This window comes from Heteronotia binoei, chromosome 4, assembly GCF_032191835.1.
Source record: "Heteronotia binoei isolate CCM8104 ecotype False Entrance Well chromosome 4, APGP_CSIRO_Hbin_v1, whole genome shotgun sequence".
Taxonomy (NCBI): domain Eukaryota; kingdom Metazoa; phylum Chordata; class Lepidosauria; order Squamata; family Gekkonidae; genus Heteronotia; species Heteronotia binoei.
Window position 1 is genome coordinate 51,380,647 of NC_083226.1, and position 16,179 is coordinate 51,396,825.

Sequence of the window (16,179 nt, forward strand, 5' to 3'; positions counted from 1 at the left end):
CGGCGCCATATACTTCCGAATCAGGGGTGATTCGGGGGTTTCTTTGATTCGGCTGAACTGAATGCACACCCCTACTGAGCAGTTCTAAAGACTCACACAATATCCAGTTTGGTGCAGTGGTTAAGTGCATGGACTTTTATCTGGAAAAATTGGGTTTGATTCCCCACTGTAGCTGCTGGAATGGCCTTGGGTCAGTCATAGCTCTGGCAGAGGTTGTCCTTGAAAGGGCAGCTTCTGTGTGAGCTCTCTCAGCCCTATCTAGCTCAGAGGGTGTCTGTTGTGGGGGAGGAAGGTAAAGGAGGTTGTAAGCCGCTCTGAAACTCTGAAATTCAGAGTGAAGTGCAGGGTATAAATCCAATATCATCTTCTTATTATTATCCCTGGCTGCCCTTTGGCTAAGGAACTTAAGAACTGCAGCAAGAAAAGGAAGACCACACCAAGCATGGACACCCCCCCCCCCCCCAAGAAAAAGAGCTAATCAGTGCAGTAAAGGAACTAAAATGGCCAGGGAGGAGGAGATAGGACAAGTAAAAGTAGTTTGTGAATATGACAGAAAAAAAATCAGGCTAAAGGAAGAGCTTGAGAAGAGCAAAAAATGAAATAGGTTGAGAATGTCAGTTGTGTATGAATAGTTCGTACCAGGGGTGGCCAAACTTGCTTAACGTAAGAGCCACACAGAATAAACATCAGATGTTGGAGAAAAGGGAGGGAGAGAGAAATTGAAAGAAAGCAACTTTAACATTACATGCATTCTCCAAGCTGCTGACTAGCTTGACTTGAAGAAGTGATTTAAAGAGACAAATGCCTTCTCCAGCTGGTGAGCAGGGTGGTGGGCACTTTAAGAGCCACACAATGTGTGAAAGAGCCACATGTTGCTCCTGAGCCACAGTTTGGCCACCACTGGTTCATACTGTTATTAAAAGTTGATACTGTTTTGAACTACACACCTCTGACAGAATTTCACCTCCCTCTAGAATCCCTCAAACTTTATGGTCATACAAGAACAACCTCTTGGTTAAACATATACTGAGTAATATTGGACAAACAATGTCAAGGCAGTGTTCAGAGATTTTTTTTTTCTGTTCCTGAGCCCAAACGTTATTATGATCTGGCTCATAGTGACAATTCATTTGGAGGATTTGCAAGCTGAAACATTAATATCTTCCAGTTCTCCCGTTCATGTGGATGTCTTCCTCCTTCTATGATTTGCTTTTTCTGTGGTGTAGCACTTTATGCATTGGCATGAACCCTCTTAACAAGGGTTTGAAACTAGAATTTGAAATTAACTTGCAGTATCACCCGCAAGAGAATATGGTGTTAACTAGAAGTGAAGTGAAGATGTGGTAATACTCCATCGTCACAGCAAGCCATGGAAGGGATAGGGTTGCCAGTCTCCAGGTGGGGCCTGGAGATCTCCCACTTTTACAGCTGATCTCCAGATGGGACCCCTGGAGAAATTGGTGCTTTGAAGAATGGACTCTATGCCATTGTACACTGCTGAGACTCCTCCTCTGCCCAGACCCCACCCTCTCCTGGATCCACCCCCAAAATCTCCAGGTATTTTCCAACACAGGCCTGGCAACCCTAGGAAGGAAGGAAGAATTCACTGAGGATAAGGAAAGGTAGCATTTGTGCCCACAGTGGAAAAAAAAGAGTGCCCACAGAAATCTCCAAGCCAGGCTCCTAAACATGAGGATGTTATGTTAACCACGCCAAAGACTTTTTTTTATTCAGGTATCTATTGTTCAAAGATGTGCAGAGTAAATACAGAATCATATATCTGTATGTTACAGTAAATACTACATATTCTGTTTTTGTTTTTAAAAAGTTATTCTCTCCGGCCCTTAGCATCTGAGTCTGACTTGTATATTTAAATAAATAAATAATTAACATTGAGCATATTTGGCAGAATATTGCATTTCATATTTCTGTAGTATGAATGCTCTGCAGACAGAGGACTTCAATCCCCAAGCTTGCCAATCCCTTATCTTTTCTGAACTTTTAAATTAATTTTTAAAAGCCTATTTATTCAAGGTTGACTAAACTGCTAGAATAGGAAAGATCAGACAAATCAGTGGCAAGAAATGAAGTATGAGGAAACCAGAACTCTTTGACAAAATATCCCTTGGGGTAAGTGTGCTGAATGAAGCCAGCAGGGAAACGATAAGGGCATTTATGCTGCGGATGTAGGAAAGCAATTTATCAAGAGTACATGAACTCTCCAGTGACCACAAGCAAAGAAGATACCAATGTACAAGAGGAGGGAGAGGAGAAGACCCCCTACAACATTATTTTAAAGGCTGACAAAATTATATATTTATATATGCTCACATGCACCCACAATATATGCACCCACAATATATATACACAATGCCATAATGAAAGTTCATTGTGTTAGATGTAACAATGTGTTAACAATCTCTGCTTCATTATGATATCACAGATAGAACTCAAAATTCTGAAGTAAAATGGCTCAAATAGTGTTCTTGAGGGCTGCATGTGTCACTTTTGTATATAGGGAAATTTATAGACCCTATGAATAGTTAATCTATGATAAATGCACCCTTGTCTGTTTTTGCTGCTTGCACACAGATTTAGAAAATCCTCAGTGGTGTGTCTTTACATTATGTCTTTAGTTGACAAAACAGTAAATATGCACCCAAATGAAAGTGACATTTTATGCAAAATCTGCTATTTAGAGAGTATGCTCAAATCACTAAGATTAGAAAAGTATTATGTCAGATAGTTGTGGCAGTTGTAGAGCTGCTAGAAGAAATTGGAAAGCTGAGGAACTTGACTAAACAGTTGTTATTGCACTGCTGTGTGCATAACAGTGAGTTTGCATGCATATGCATCCAAAGGTTGTATTTCCAATGATATGTTAACACTAAAATTATGTGGTTTTTTTCTTCACAGTAATAGTTCTTATATTATTCTTAGCAATTGATCAGTGATGCTGCTGCTGTAGAAATGATAAAGAGAACTTTAATATGAAAGCTTATATTTTGAAAATTGTGTTGGTCTTTAAGGTGCTGCTGGACTTGGAACATTATTGTAGAAATATGTTTTCCTTTATTGTACTTTTGTAATGATTGAGGTATTTGGCTATAAAAATTAGTTTAAACCCAACTAATATTTAGCAGCTTTTTAAAACAGATAGTGTTGTGTTACAATTTAATACAAACAGCTGTAAAAAAGGGTCCAAGAAGAATGCTAATCAACTAGAATTTTAACCTTGTATTCAGTGCTTATCATTCAGTTTGTTTTGTCTGTAGAGTTATTCCCTTGTCTTTTTTAAAAATTCAACTTAAACTGTGCCCTCTGTATAGGAATATGTTCTTAGACTTAGTGTATTTTATGCTTCTTGTTTCTCTCTCTCAGCTTTGGACAAACTTAGCACACAGCATCTGTACCATCCAACTCAAGTGGAGATTGTACAATCCAATGTAGTGTTTGATATCAGCAGCTTGATGCTCTATGGTACCCAGGCTGTGCCAGTGAGACTGAAGATATTGCTAGATCGACTCTTCAGTGTATTGAAGCAGGAAGAAGTGCTGCACATTCTGCATGGTTTGGGCTGGACACTTCGGGACTATGTTCGGGGCTACATCCTTCAGGTAGGAAGTGGCCTAGAGTGTGAATTTGTTTAATAACTCTTTACTCCAGGGCCAATATGCATGACCTTTTGTCTCTTATAATGTAAGATGTTTGCATAAGTTGTGCATAACTGGGTGAAGTGGTGGTAGAAAAGTGTTACTGGAAGTTTTGGGCATCTTAAGTAACATGAAGAGGTATAACTCTCCACATTTTTTTTGCATATTTTCATAGCATTGGTTGGGAAGCATACAGCCAACTTGATAGGCTCCTAGAGATCTCAGTACTCCTAAGCAGCTTACGTTTCTAGTCCTAAAAGTCTTGGAGAGTACTATGAAGTCAAATGTAGTTCAACAAGGAAACACAAGAAGAGAGATTAAATGCAGAATTTTCCATTTGTATGGTTAAGAAGGACTCTAAAGACTTTTCATTTTCTGGATATAATTTTCAGGACCTTTAATAACTTAAAAATAATATATGCAGTTTCTTTATCAGCTCCAGTTTGGGTTCTGCATCGTTACTAAAAATTATACACATATATTGTCTTCATGCTACTAGAATTATATAGGTAACATGTCCTCTGGCTTGTGTTATAATTTCATTGTAGTCAAGGATGTTGGAAAATATTCCATCCCAGTTCTTAAAAAAACACTTTGCAGTCTGTTCTTAAACTGATTTGAAAACTACAGCCCTAATTTAGGTTTATAAGCATGATTGTCTAACACTGTAAATTATCTAACTTGCAAAGCATCAGGTTTTCTAAATTTGTAAGCCTTTTTACTAAGGACAGTGGTAAAGTAGAATAAGTAAATAATGTTGATATTCAACACTCTGTAGTTGCCAATATGACTTTTTATGTTTAAATTATAAATCAGAGCTGCTTCAGATACTGTACATTTAACTGATAGTGATTTTTTAACCATTAGAAGGTGCACTTGCACATGTGGGACAACAGCTTATTAGTTCTCCTTCAAACCTGTTAGCAACTGAAAGCAGGAGTAATTATGCATTTGGCTGGCATCACACAGCCCAGATTAATTTAAATGTCAAATTGTAGTTTGTTCTAGGAGTCATTTCATGGTTAATTGTTGCACTCACAAGCTCGTTCCCATCTCCTTATCTTCAAATGCCTCCCTTCCCTTCTCCAGCCACACTTCCATTCAACCCCTTGGTTTTGCTCTCCCTTGCTCTGGAGCTGGGGAAGCAAAACCAAGGGACTTGAAAACCCCTCCCCCCATTTAAAAGGATTAGCAGTGGTCTGCCTAACAGCTGATCCTTTTAAATGGGAGGGATTTTGCTGCTTGCTGGGCATCCTCCTGTCAGCTATTAAATTTAAACAGGCCTCGGATCAGTGGGAGCTCACAGGAGCGCAGCTCCTGGACCTTTCTGAGAGTTCCTCCTCCTTCTTCTGAGAGTTTCACCTCCTTGTCCATTGAATAGTATGTGCAGCTGCATAATAATCCCTGGATGAGCTCCACCATCTATTTTTCTACAAAATAACCCCTGAATTTAAATAGCTGGCACTTGGTTCCCTATAGCTGAATGCCCCCAAATAAAAGCCAAATAAGACTGGTTTTTATTTGGTCTCAATTTATCAGTAGCTGTATCAGATTGGAGAATTAGAGAATTTGATTAGAGAATCTTATTCAGCTGAATAAATACCTAAAAAATAATGATAAGGTATTTTGGGAGTATTTATTTGGTTCAGCTTATGCTAAACGCATACCCCTACTGGTTTCCCTGTGATGGGGAATCGGTGTTTCTTTTTTTTCTTCTGACCAGACCTGCCTCAAAACTCATTATTCCAAAGTTGGAGCTATATTGTGTAAAGTTGCAACTATATTGTTGTTGTCATAAACTGTACTCTGTCTCCTGGCTGGACAGCTCTTCATTTACCTTTTTCTCAAGCAAGACCTTCACTCAGAAAATGCAAGCTGCAGTTTGTTATGGCATCCACAATTAGAAATCACAATTATACTGAAGTTAATTATGTCTTCTGTCTTCATTCTCAGTGTACTGTGTGAGTGAGGTGATGATGAAAGGGAGAGAAAAAAATGTAGGTCCATGCTCTGGTTTGTTTATGACAGCCATAGTGCCAAAACAAAAAAGAGGCAAACAAGATGTGTACCAGATTTTTTCTGCTAGCTGCTGTAAGCCAGAATGCCCTCAAAACGAGGTTGGGGAATTGTCAGGAGGGCACCTGGCTTAATCAGGATCTTTTACCTGTGTATACAAGATTCCATGTCCAGAAAGTAATGCTTAAAAATATTAGGGACTCTAATTAAGTAAAACAATTAAAATTTATTCAGGAAATATAAGCTTCCATACAAGATAAAATACTCATAAAATCATACACACAGTCCTAAGAAAAATAGAGAGATAGGGGAACACATGGGTAGACAAACAGGGTGATATTTACCGATCGTAGTCTTCAAGGAAGGGTCCAATGGCAACGAGCGAAGAAATGGGAGAAGGGACCTGAAACTGATCAGGAATCGGGGATGGATTGCTGATCAGGAATCGGGGATGCAGTGGAATTGGGATACTGATAGAAGCACACCTGTGGGTAGCTAGTCCACAGATTATAAGGACTCTCTTGAGCCCTTAGGGGATGGGAGGTACGAGGGAGGCGGTAAGGTGGTCAGCTGATGCATGCCCTCCCAAAAAGGTGAGGTTTCACAGTGACCATAAGGGCTGGACTACTGCGACAACCAATAGAAAGTTCATTGGTGGCACCTAATTGGGTGCCCATTCCTGACCAATGGACTGGCTTGGATCCTGGATACCTGAGTGAACTTTCAGGTTGAAATGGACCAGAGGGAGGCTCCAAAATGACAGTTGATGAGAAGAATAGGAGCGATTACTGGGTGGGGAGATACTTAAGACTATCTAAAAGGGTGACAATAGAGGGTCAAATCATGGCCAAGGTAACACCCAGTCTACACAAAGGAACTTGGCTCTGGCTGAAGATGGTGTTCCTCTTCTTCTGTCTTCTCCTTGGCACCAGTCTTTGTCTTGAGTTCCATTAGACAAAGAAAGTGGCGGTTGGACGATTAGCCACTCCTGGGGTGGGTAGATTGCTTGCAGGCACAGGTGACATCTGGCGTGTACGTGAGCCGTCCGCTTTGCTGGAATGGAGTCAAGCCTGGTAGGAAGATGGCTGTGTGTGGTGTTAGCCCTCCACGGTGGATCCATGGTCAGCACTTCAAAACCGTTCGCCTGGATAGCTCTTAGCAGCGCAGTTTCCTCCATTCCATGACTTGGGATGGACGTCATACGGAACGATGGGAAGCCATCCGTTCTCCTGGTGGGCACTCTGGTACTGGTCTTGAGTGCCTTTGTAGTGTTATGGCTGCTAGTACTGCATAGGATCCTTTCGCCCCTGGATAGGTTTACCCACACTCTCTGGCCAGATGTGTGTGAGTCACTTTTCCAGGTGCTCTGGCAACCAAGTTGGTGATTACAATGTTCTGTAAGGGTTTTTTTCCTCACAATTCCCCCCCTCAAGACCTACGTCACCGTCCGGCAACAAGGTCTTGAACCATTAATAAAAGTCCACAGTTGATTTTGACAGGCGAAGTCCCTGTCGAGCCAAGTATCTACTGGGGTGTACCTTCTATCTAAAAGGTTGGAGCCACTATCTAAACTACTCAAAAATATAATTTGGAAAATACAGTGTTCCAATGGGCCAAAGGATACTTCCTTAACTACTACGATTCGGAGGTAACATACATTGGCAACATTATACTACAAACATGTTTTCAGAAACAAGGTTAATATTTCATAAAATCATTGACATAGAAGAATAAAATCATAGGTGTTGCTTAGACCAGCTAAACAGCAATATCTGATTGGTAAAAGCATATAGTTGATTACGTCAATTGATTACATAGGTACACAATCACATTAGAATTCAGGGCTACATTTTGAATTCATACATTATCCTATAATTAAACTTATACAGAGTTTTCCTATCTGTTCTCTAACCTTTGTTCTTCTGTTTTCTTCTTCTCTCCCCCCCCCCCCCCGCCTCAATAAGCTTCTTATACTGGGGTTGGAAGAGGCTCTCTTGCACAGCCTTGCTTGGCAGGCGCATGTTCTGGAGGGGGAGGAGGTGGAGAGCGCGCCCCCCCCCCCCGGTATCAGAAATGCCTGAAATAGGGTCAGAGACTCCACAGAGCATGCTCAATGCGAGGGTCTCCGAGTCTTCCCAAGTCTACTCGGGGCTAGGCTCACATGGTCTGGTGAGACCCTATCGTAAGGGGTCTACACACACACATGCAAACAAATATAAGCAAAAGGATTCTGGGGGAAAGTATTTACTTTTGTTTTGGATTTTACATGTTTTACAACAATACACATAACAACAAGCATAATACCTCCTAAACAACCCCGGTCCTAAGGTTATTTTTGTCCATTTCATTGTTACACTCACTCAAATCTGAAAGTGAACTGGTAGTCTTGTACTCAAACTCTCTTTGCAATGGGTGGTCGAATCTTCCGGGGGTTCCCGGCCACAGAGTTTGCTCTCCGAACCAGGGAGTATGTGTCTCGAAGAGGCTTCTCCCCTTGCACTGGGTTCAGAGAAGCCAGCTCAGTGTGCCTACTTCTCCTGTTTTAATCTAGAGCATTTGTGGCTCTGGAAGGCCTGCTACCTGCCTGGCCTTCTTTTAGGGCCAACCTGGAGTCCCTCCCTGGCTGGGGGGGGGACTCCTCCTTTACTTATAATAATAATAATACTTTTTATTTGTATCCCGCCCTCCTCGCCAGGGCAGGCTCAGGGCGGCTCACATCATAAAAATATAATATACATCAACTTGATAAAAGATAGATCATTCCATCTTTTGACTCAGCCTGTCACTCTCTGTGAGACCCGTCCCTCGACCAGCCTTTTCTGGCTTGAAGGGGGAGGGATCAATACAGTCTCGTGTCATACACTTCCTCATACATGTGCAGATGTCCCTTGTGTCTACTCGGGTATGTCTGAAACATGGGCTGAGTCATGTAAATGGGCCTAAAGGCAAGGCATGCTGGTACTAGGGTGACCATAATGTCTGAAGGCCAGCCAGGGACAACGGGGGGGGGGGAGGTAGGGGTGCGCGCGCGCGGAGTGCGCGCGCGCCGCCGGAAACAGGAAGTGACGTCACTTCCAGTGACGTCATGCCACCACCGGAAACAGGAAGTGGCATCACTTCCTGTGACATCATTTTCCCCGCGTCACCTGCCGGAAACGGGAAGTGACATCACTTCCTGTGACATCATTTCCCCCAAATGACATCATTTTCCCCAAATGCCACTGCCGGAAACAGGAAGTGACTTCACAGCACTTCCTGTGACGTCCCCAAAAATCCCCCAAATATCACCGCCGGAAACAATTTTGTTCTCAAATCCTGTATATACTTCATCAGTATATGGGATAAGGCACTTTCTCAACTGTGCTGCATAATGCAGCCTATTTATTTTGTCCTGTTGGCTCTGTTGGCTCTATCTGCGCCACCTTCATCACTTTCGGGGTGTGGATCCCCCAGTGGGGTGGTCTCCCGACTCCCTCCGCTGACTGTTTCTGATAGCCCTGCGCCCCCTCTTTCATTTGATATGTGTCCCGTGCGGGTGCCACCCTCCCGCCGGGAGATGCCGCAAAATGAGCCCCCTTGAGGCTTATGGCGGCAGGGCTCGGGGGAAGCGAGCTAGACTGCTGTTCTTTTGAGGGGTTATAGAGTGTTTCGAGCCCGTCCCTGTGGCATCGGTCCCATCGTTGTGGGACCCAGGGGGCCGGCGCAGCGGCACGCCGAAGCAGCCTGTCACTAATAACACAGGTCGAGATGCAGGACAGGAACCTGGAAGTGACCGACAGGCTGCCTCAGCGTGCCGCTGCGCCGGCCCCCTGGGCCCCACAATGATGGGACCGATGCCACAGGGACGGGCTCGAAACACTCTATAACCCCTCAAAAGAACAGCAGTCTAGCTCGCTTCCCCCGAGCCCTGCCGCCATAAGCCTCAAGGGGGCTCATTTTGCGGCATCTCCCGGCGGGAGGGTGGCACCCGCACGGGACACATATCAAATGAAAGAGGGGGCGCAGGGCTATCAGAAACAGCCGGCGGAGGGAGTCGGGAGACCACTCCACTGGGGGATCCACACCCCGAAAGTGATGAAGGTGGCGCAGATAGAGCCAACAGGACAAAATAAATAGGCTGATTTATGCAGCACAGTTGAGAAAGTGCCTTATCCCATATACTGATGAAGTAAATACAGGATCTGAGAACAAAATTGCACTAGAAGACACAAACACAAAGCTCCCTTACACTGAATCAGTGCTTGGGTCCACCAAAGTCAGTATTGTCACATAAGAGAAGCCCTGTTGGATCAGGCCAGTGGCCCATCCAGTCCAACACTCTGCGTCACATAAGAACATAAGAGAAGCCCTGTTGGATCAGGCCAGTGGCCCATCCAGTCCAACACTCTATGTCACATAAGAACATAAGAGAAGCCCTGTTGGATCAGGCCAGTGGCCCATCCAGTCCAACACTCTGCGTCACATAAGAACATAAGAGAAGCCCTGTTGGATCAGGCCAGTGGCCCATCCAGTCCAACACTCTGTGTCACACTTAAGAACATAAGAGAAGCCCTGTTGGATCAGGCCAGTGGCCTATCCAGTCCAACACTCTGCGTCACACTTAAGAACATAAGAGAAGCCCTGTTGGATCAGGCCAGTGGCCCATCCAGTCCAACACTCTGCGTCACATAAGAACATAAGAGAAGCCCTGTTAGATCAGGCCAGTGGCCCATCCAGTCCAACTCTCTGCGTCACATAAGAACATAAGAGAAGCCCTGTTGGATCAGGCCAGTGGCCCATCCAGTCCAACACTCTGTGTCACATAAGAACATAAGTGAAGCCCTGTTGGATCAGGCCAGTGGCCCATCCAGTCCAACACTCTGCGTCACATAAGATCATAAGAGAAGCCCTGTTGGATCAGGCCAGTGGCCCATCCAGTCCAACACTCTGTGTCACACTTAAGAACATAAGAGAAGCCCTGTTGGATCAGGCCAGTGGCCCATCCAGTCCAACACTCTGCGTCACATAAGAACATAATAGAAGCCCTGTTGGATGAGGCCAGTGGCCCATCCAGTCCAACACTCTGTGTCACATAAGAACATAAGGAAGGAAGGAAGGAAGGAAGGAAGGAAGGAAGGAAGGAAGGAAGGAAGGAAGGAAGGAAGGAAGGGAGGAAGGGAGGGAGGGAGGGAGGGAGAAAGGGAGGGAGGGAAGAAGGGAAGAAAGAAAGGAAGGAGGGAAGGAAGGAAGGAGGGAGGAAGGAAGGAAGGAGGGAAGGAAGAAAGGAAGGAAGGAGGGAGGGAGGGAAGAAAGGAAGGCCACCCCCAACCGCCAGCCCCCCCCGCTTTCGGCCCCCTTACCTACGGCGGCGGCAAGTCCAGCGGCGGCAGCAGCGGCGGCGAGTCCGGCAGTGGCGGCAGCGGCGGCGAGTCCGGCGGCGGCGGAGAGGCCTTTCCGATGCCCTCCCGGGCCTCCGCCAGCACGGGGGGGGGGTGGTAGAGGCCGGGGAAGCGTTGGAAAGGCCCGCGGTGGTCGCTGGAGGGCCTCCAGCGACCACCGCGGGCCTTTCCGACGCCCTCCCGGGCGGAGGAGCACGGGGGGTGGGGGTTTCGAGCCCCGGGAAGCGTCGGAAAGGCCCGCGGGGGTCGCTGGAGGGCCTCCAGCGACCACCGCGGGCCTTTCCGATGCCCTCCCGGGCGGAGGAGGACGGGGGTGGGGGTTTCGAGCCCCGGGAAGCGTCGGAAAGGCCCGCGGTGGTCGCTGGAGGGCCTCCAGCGACCACCGCGGGCCTTTCCGACGCCCTCCCGGGCGGAGGAGGACAGGGGGGTGGGGGTTTCGAGCCCCGGGAAGCGTCGGAAAGGCCCGCGGGGATCGCTGGAGGGCCTCCAGCGACCACCGCGGGCCTTTCTGACGCCCTCCCGGGCGGAGGAGGACGGGGGGTTGGGGTTTCGAGCCCCGGGAAGCGTCGGAAAGGCCCGCGGGGATCGCTGGAGGGCCTCCAGCGACCACCGCTGGCCTTTCCGACGCCCTCCCGGGCCTCCGCCGCCACCGCCGGGCCCCGTGCGCGGGCGGGAAAGGCGGCGAGGGAGGGAGGGAGCGTCCCTGCGCGTGCGCAGGGCGATCTGCGCACGCGCAGGGTCGCTCCCTCCCTCACTCGCCGCCTTCCCCGCCCGGGCGCGCGGCCCCCGGCTCTCTGGCTGGCTAAACCGGGACCTCTTAATGGTCCCGGTATACCCAGCCCGGGAGCCGGGAATTGGGGGCCAGAACCGGGAAAGTCCCGGGAGACCGGGACGGTCTGGCCACCCTAGCTGGTACACATGTTTCCTTGCATAATTTTTACAATCACAATCAAAACTATTGACAATTTCATTCTTAATTTGTAATGGACCACTGGTGTTTAGGTATGGATCTTATACCTCCAACCTGACAGTCTGTTGTGTGACACTCCAACCTGACAGTCTGTTGTGTGAGGAGGACTACTGACTTGGCGGGAGGGGGCACTCAAGTCTGGGTCGGGCTTCTCTGAACCCGGAGGCAAGAGTGGGGGGGTCTCCCCCCTCACTTCTGTCCTTGATGACCTCATGCTGATCTCACGTTAACAGCATACTTTATCTTGAGACTCAAACTCCTTGGTTCGGCAAACCCAATTACAGCTAAGCTGGCCCTTTTCAGGGCTGGCACTCCTTTCCTTGTAACAAATAGACTTACAAACACATATACAGAGTCCTGCATGGTTGGGAATTCAATTTTAGTTACTTCTCCCACCCGCGAGATGGCACCTGTCAACCTTACACGTCATGCATTCTGCTAAGTGTTGCCTCCCACCGGTGGGTGAGGTGATTTACAAGGGACGAAGGAGGGGATTGTATGCTAGGGTCCGAGAGGGGGGAAGAGTCTATGCAAATTCTATTTACCCGGAGGTAGACCTTCCGGACTTTGGGGAGTGTACACCTTCTCACACACACAACAGATTGGCATTCTTTGAACACACGAAGTGGCAATAGTATTGTTGTGACAGGCAAGAACCTTTCATTGCTTGGCCTCGCTTGGGGTGAACGGGCCCAACCATTATTCCCCCTTCAGGACTTGCGTGCCAGTCCAAACTCCCGGTGCCCTTGCAGTTCGGCACCCATGGAAAGACTGTTCTGGCCCTTTGAGACCCCAGAGGAGCGGAACTTTTAGATGGAGTCCTGTGCTCCAGAGGGCAAGTGTCATTGCCTGTCCTCTTTTAACCCTCAGGGCTGCTAGCACGGCCCAAACCTTTTTGGTGAAAGACAGAAATAAAACAAAAATCAAATACTACACATGGTGGAAGAACTCTATTTCCCGGCTTCCCTCATTCCTTTACGTTGGGTTGGAGCATGTGCAGAGTGGGATAATGCAGATGAGCCAAAACCGAGGTGGGTCGGGAACGAGGGGCAGATGGCAGTTTCACTTAAGAATGAACATACATTCAGACCTTGCTCCAGGGAGAAAGCATTCCCTGAAGTCTGTGGACCTGTAAAACCTGTTAGGCAGAGGGACTACCTTCACATGACCTTTGTTTTAACCTAAAAGCTAGTTGGCGGATACGGACCGTCGGAAGAAAGTGGCTATGCTAAGCTTCCTGGTTCGGTTCCCCATATCCAGTCTGGTTACCTTCTGCAGTTATGCAGGCTACACATCCAGATGTCTCTGTGGGTCAGAACAGACTTCTACCAGGTCCCCTTGTTAGTGCTGATGGGTACAACTTCTTCCTCTCTCCAGATCCCTCTAACACTTCAGGATCATGGATCTCTGGGGAGGACACTGAGTTGTCTGTTAGATTTCTAGGCGGGTCAAAGGGCCAAGACAGTTTCTGCACCGGTGTCAACTCCGGACCTTGTAGTGATGGATTACTTGTTGGACGTTGGGTCTCTGACTTTGCAATCAGAGTCTAAACACAACTATGCTACCACTACAATGGTGCCTTGAGTTTGTTTTGAACATCCTGTTCCTTTCCCCCTTCCTCCCCTCTTTGGGCTACCAAGCCCATCCCTCATTCGGTGAAAGATAGACTTGAAAGCACGATACTGGGGAAAGTCAAAAAGGACTTCATTTCCCATCTTTCCTCACACCCTGGCGTGGGTTGGAGCATATGCAGAGTGGGATTATGCAAATGCCTCAAGCCTGTGGCTGCCTGGGAGCGGTGAAATAATGGTCTTCTACTTAAAACATCTCTTTTTGGGGGTAGAAATAGAAAGGAGAAGGTTCCTAAAACTTTTAGGCAAGGTAGGGAAAATCTATACCTAATAACAAATCAACATGACTTCGGTCTCCTTATGACCTTACAGTCAGTCGATAGAGTAGGGTCACTCGAGAAAGGCTGCTTGGTTTTGGCTGTCTGACTTGATCCTAAGGCCAATCTGGTCCCTTGTGCAGTTACGCACTTAAGGGCTGCATTACCAGGGTCTCACAGGGTCAGGTTAGTTTCCCGGGTCAAATCCTTCAATGGGGTCAGGTTAGTTTCAAATACTTGACTCCTGGGTGACTCAATGGGTCAGAACAGACTTTACATGGTCGCCAAGCTGGGTGCCTGGTAAAGGATTGTTTGTTGTGCGTTGGTTCCAACAAACAACACTTTCTAAACTACCAGGGCATTTAGAGTTTGGCTCACTCTTGCTGACATATTCTCTGGTTCGGACCCATATCTCTAGGGCTCTTTAGCCCTTCCTTATTATGGTACAAAGAAAAGAAAAAGATCTTAACAAGGGAAAACTCCAGGAGCACAGAAAAAAACGGAACGGAATCACATGAGACTGGTTTGGGGGGAGACACAGTAAGGCTTGAGTTTGAGTGTCACTGTGACTCTAGAGTCAGGGGACGGTACTTCCACAGTGTGTGGAGGTCCTCTACTTTCCTGAGCTGTTTTCTTAGCCAGCACCTAAGGCCAATCATGCTAGACAGAAAATTATTTGAAAAGCCAAAATTATGACAATGGGATGCAACAGCACATTCAGAACTGCACTTGAGTTCGGACTGCAGCCCAAAATCGAGTCAAGAAATGAATGTTTCCCAGTGTCTTTAATCTTAGTTAAGAGGATTCCATGGTCAGCGCTTCAAAACCATTCGCCTGGATAGCTCCTGGCGGCACAGTTTCCTCCATTCCATGATTTGGGATGGACATCATATGGAACGATGGGAAGCCATCCGTTCTCCTGGTGGGCACTCTGGTACCGGTCTTGAGTGCCTTTGTAGCGTTATGGCTGCTAGTACTGCATAGGTCCCTTTCACCCCTGGATAGGTTTACCCACACTCTCTGGCCAGATGTGTGTGAGTCACTTTTCCAGGTGCTCTGGCAACCAAGTTGTTGATTACACTGTTCTGTAAGGGTTTTTTTTCTTCACACTGCATTCAAGAAAAGATTGGTAGAGGACTGCTGGCTGGATAAGGGCTTTTTAAACTTTTGTATTTGTATGCTAATTTGCTGCTATCACAGGCCTTACCAACTGCTTTAATCCAGTCTCAGCTATCCTTATTGCCCAGTCATGTATGTATCTTGACTCTACCAAGTCCTTCCAGGCAACTAATTCTCTCCACCTATATGTAAGGCTTGAGGAAAACTGTTTCAGTGTATGTGAAGAAGTGAGTATGCACACAAAAGCTGATACCCAGAATAAAACTTTGTTGGTTTTAAGGTGCCACTGGATTCAAACTTTGTTCTTTTGCTTCAAACGAACACGGCAACACACCTGAATCTATCTCAAAGTTGTAGTTCACCCTGTGCAGGTGAAAAGACAAGTTCAGTGCTTGGATGTGTTTCCTCTTCCCTGCTGCTGCCAAAGTGGATAGAAGCTTTAAATCATGGAAGAGGCATGGGAGGAAAGGTTTAAACAGCCTCTCGCCCAACAACCCTTCCCCATCTTCAAAGCAGCTGCCTGGGGCTGCTAATTATCTTTTTAAAATCTGTGGAAGTTCCAACACACAGCCCATTCCTATACAGAGATCTTTCAATTCTCATCTGATTTGGCCCTTAGAAACATTAATGAAACATCATTACTTCCCTTTATTAATTGTCAGCTTTTCTTGTTTCTTGAGGAGACTGTGTATATAAAAATGTATATATTTGCTTTCTGTCATTTCAGAAAAACCAATACAAACATAAAGATTGGTTTTCTAGATACACTGCACTGAACGTGAGCCCCAAAACATTTCACAGTTAAAAATAGGGGACTCATGTGCATGTGTAATGCCTTATTCTTCCATCAAGGATCACTGCCTGAGGCACCCCTGCATTCACAGTATAGATGACTGAAGACTCTTCTGTTCTGGCTATATGTTGACTTTGGCAGTAGGGTTTGCTAATAAAAGTTGCTGGATGTGTTTGAGTTGCAGCTCTAATGCTGTAATAAGTACATTGAACTCTGTACTGAGATTAAACATATCTGGAACCCTCTTAAGTGTTTTTAAAAATAAACTAAAGTTAGGCAATTAGGTCAGTTAGAAGAAGCTTTATACTGGCATTTTAAATCTATAAGAGTGCATTCATAATTAGCATTGTCAACTCCAGGTT

General features: G+C 46.3%; 1 protein-coding gene across 9 annotated transcripts in view; it reads left to right on the top strand.

Annotated features, from left to right (window-relative positions):
* Nucleotides 1-16,179, top strand: part of BNC2 (basonuclin zinc finger protein 2) — a 564,611-nt gene that overhangs the window by 397,353 nt on the left and 151,079 nt on the right. For all 9 annotated transcript variants that reach the window (XR_009555331.1, XM_060237250.1, XM_060237252.1 and 6 more), the window contains one exon: nucleotides 3,382-3,617. Coding sequence is in view for 8 of the 9 variants with exons in the window: in XM_060237250.1 (XP_060093233.1) it covers nucleotides 3,382-3,617 (236 nt within the window). In the remaining variant the exon portion in view is untranslated. The remainder of the gene's footprint in view (nucleotides 1-3,381; nucleotides 3,618-16,179) is intronic.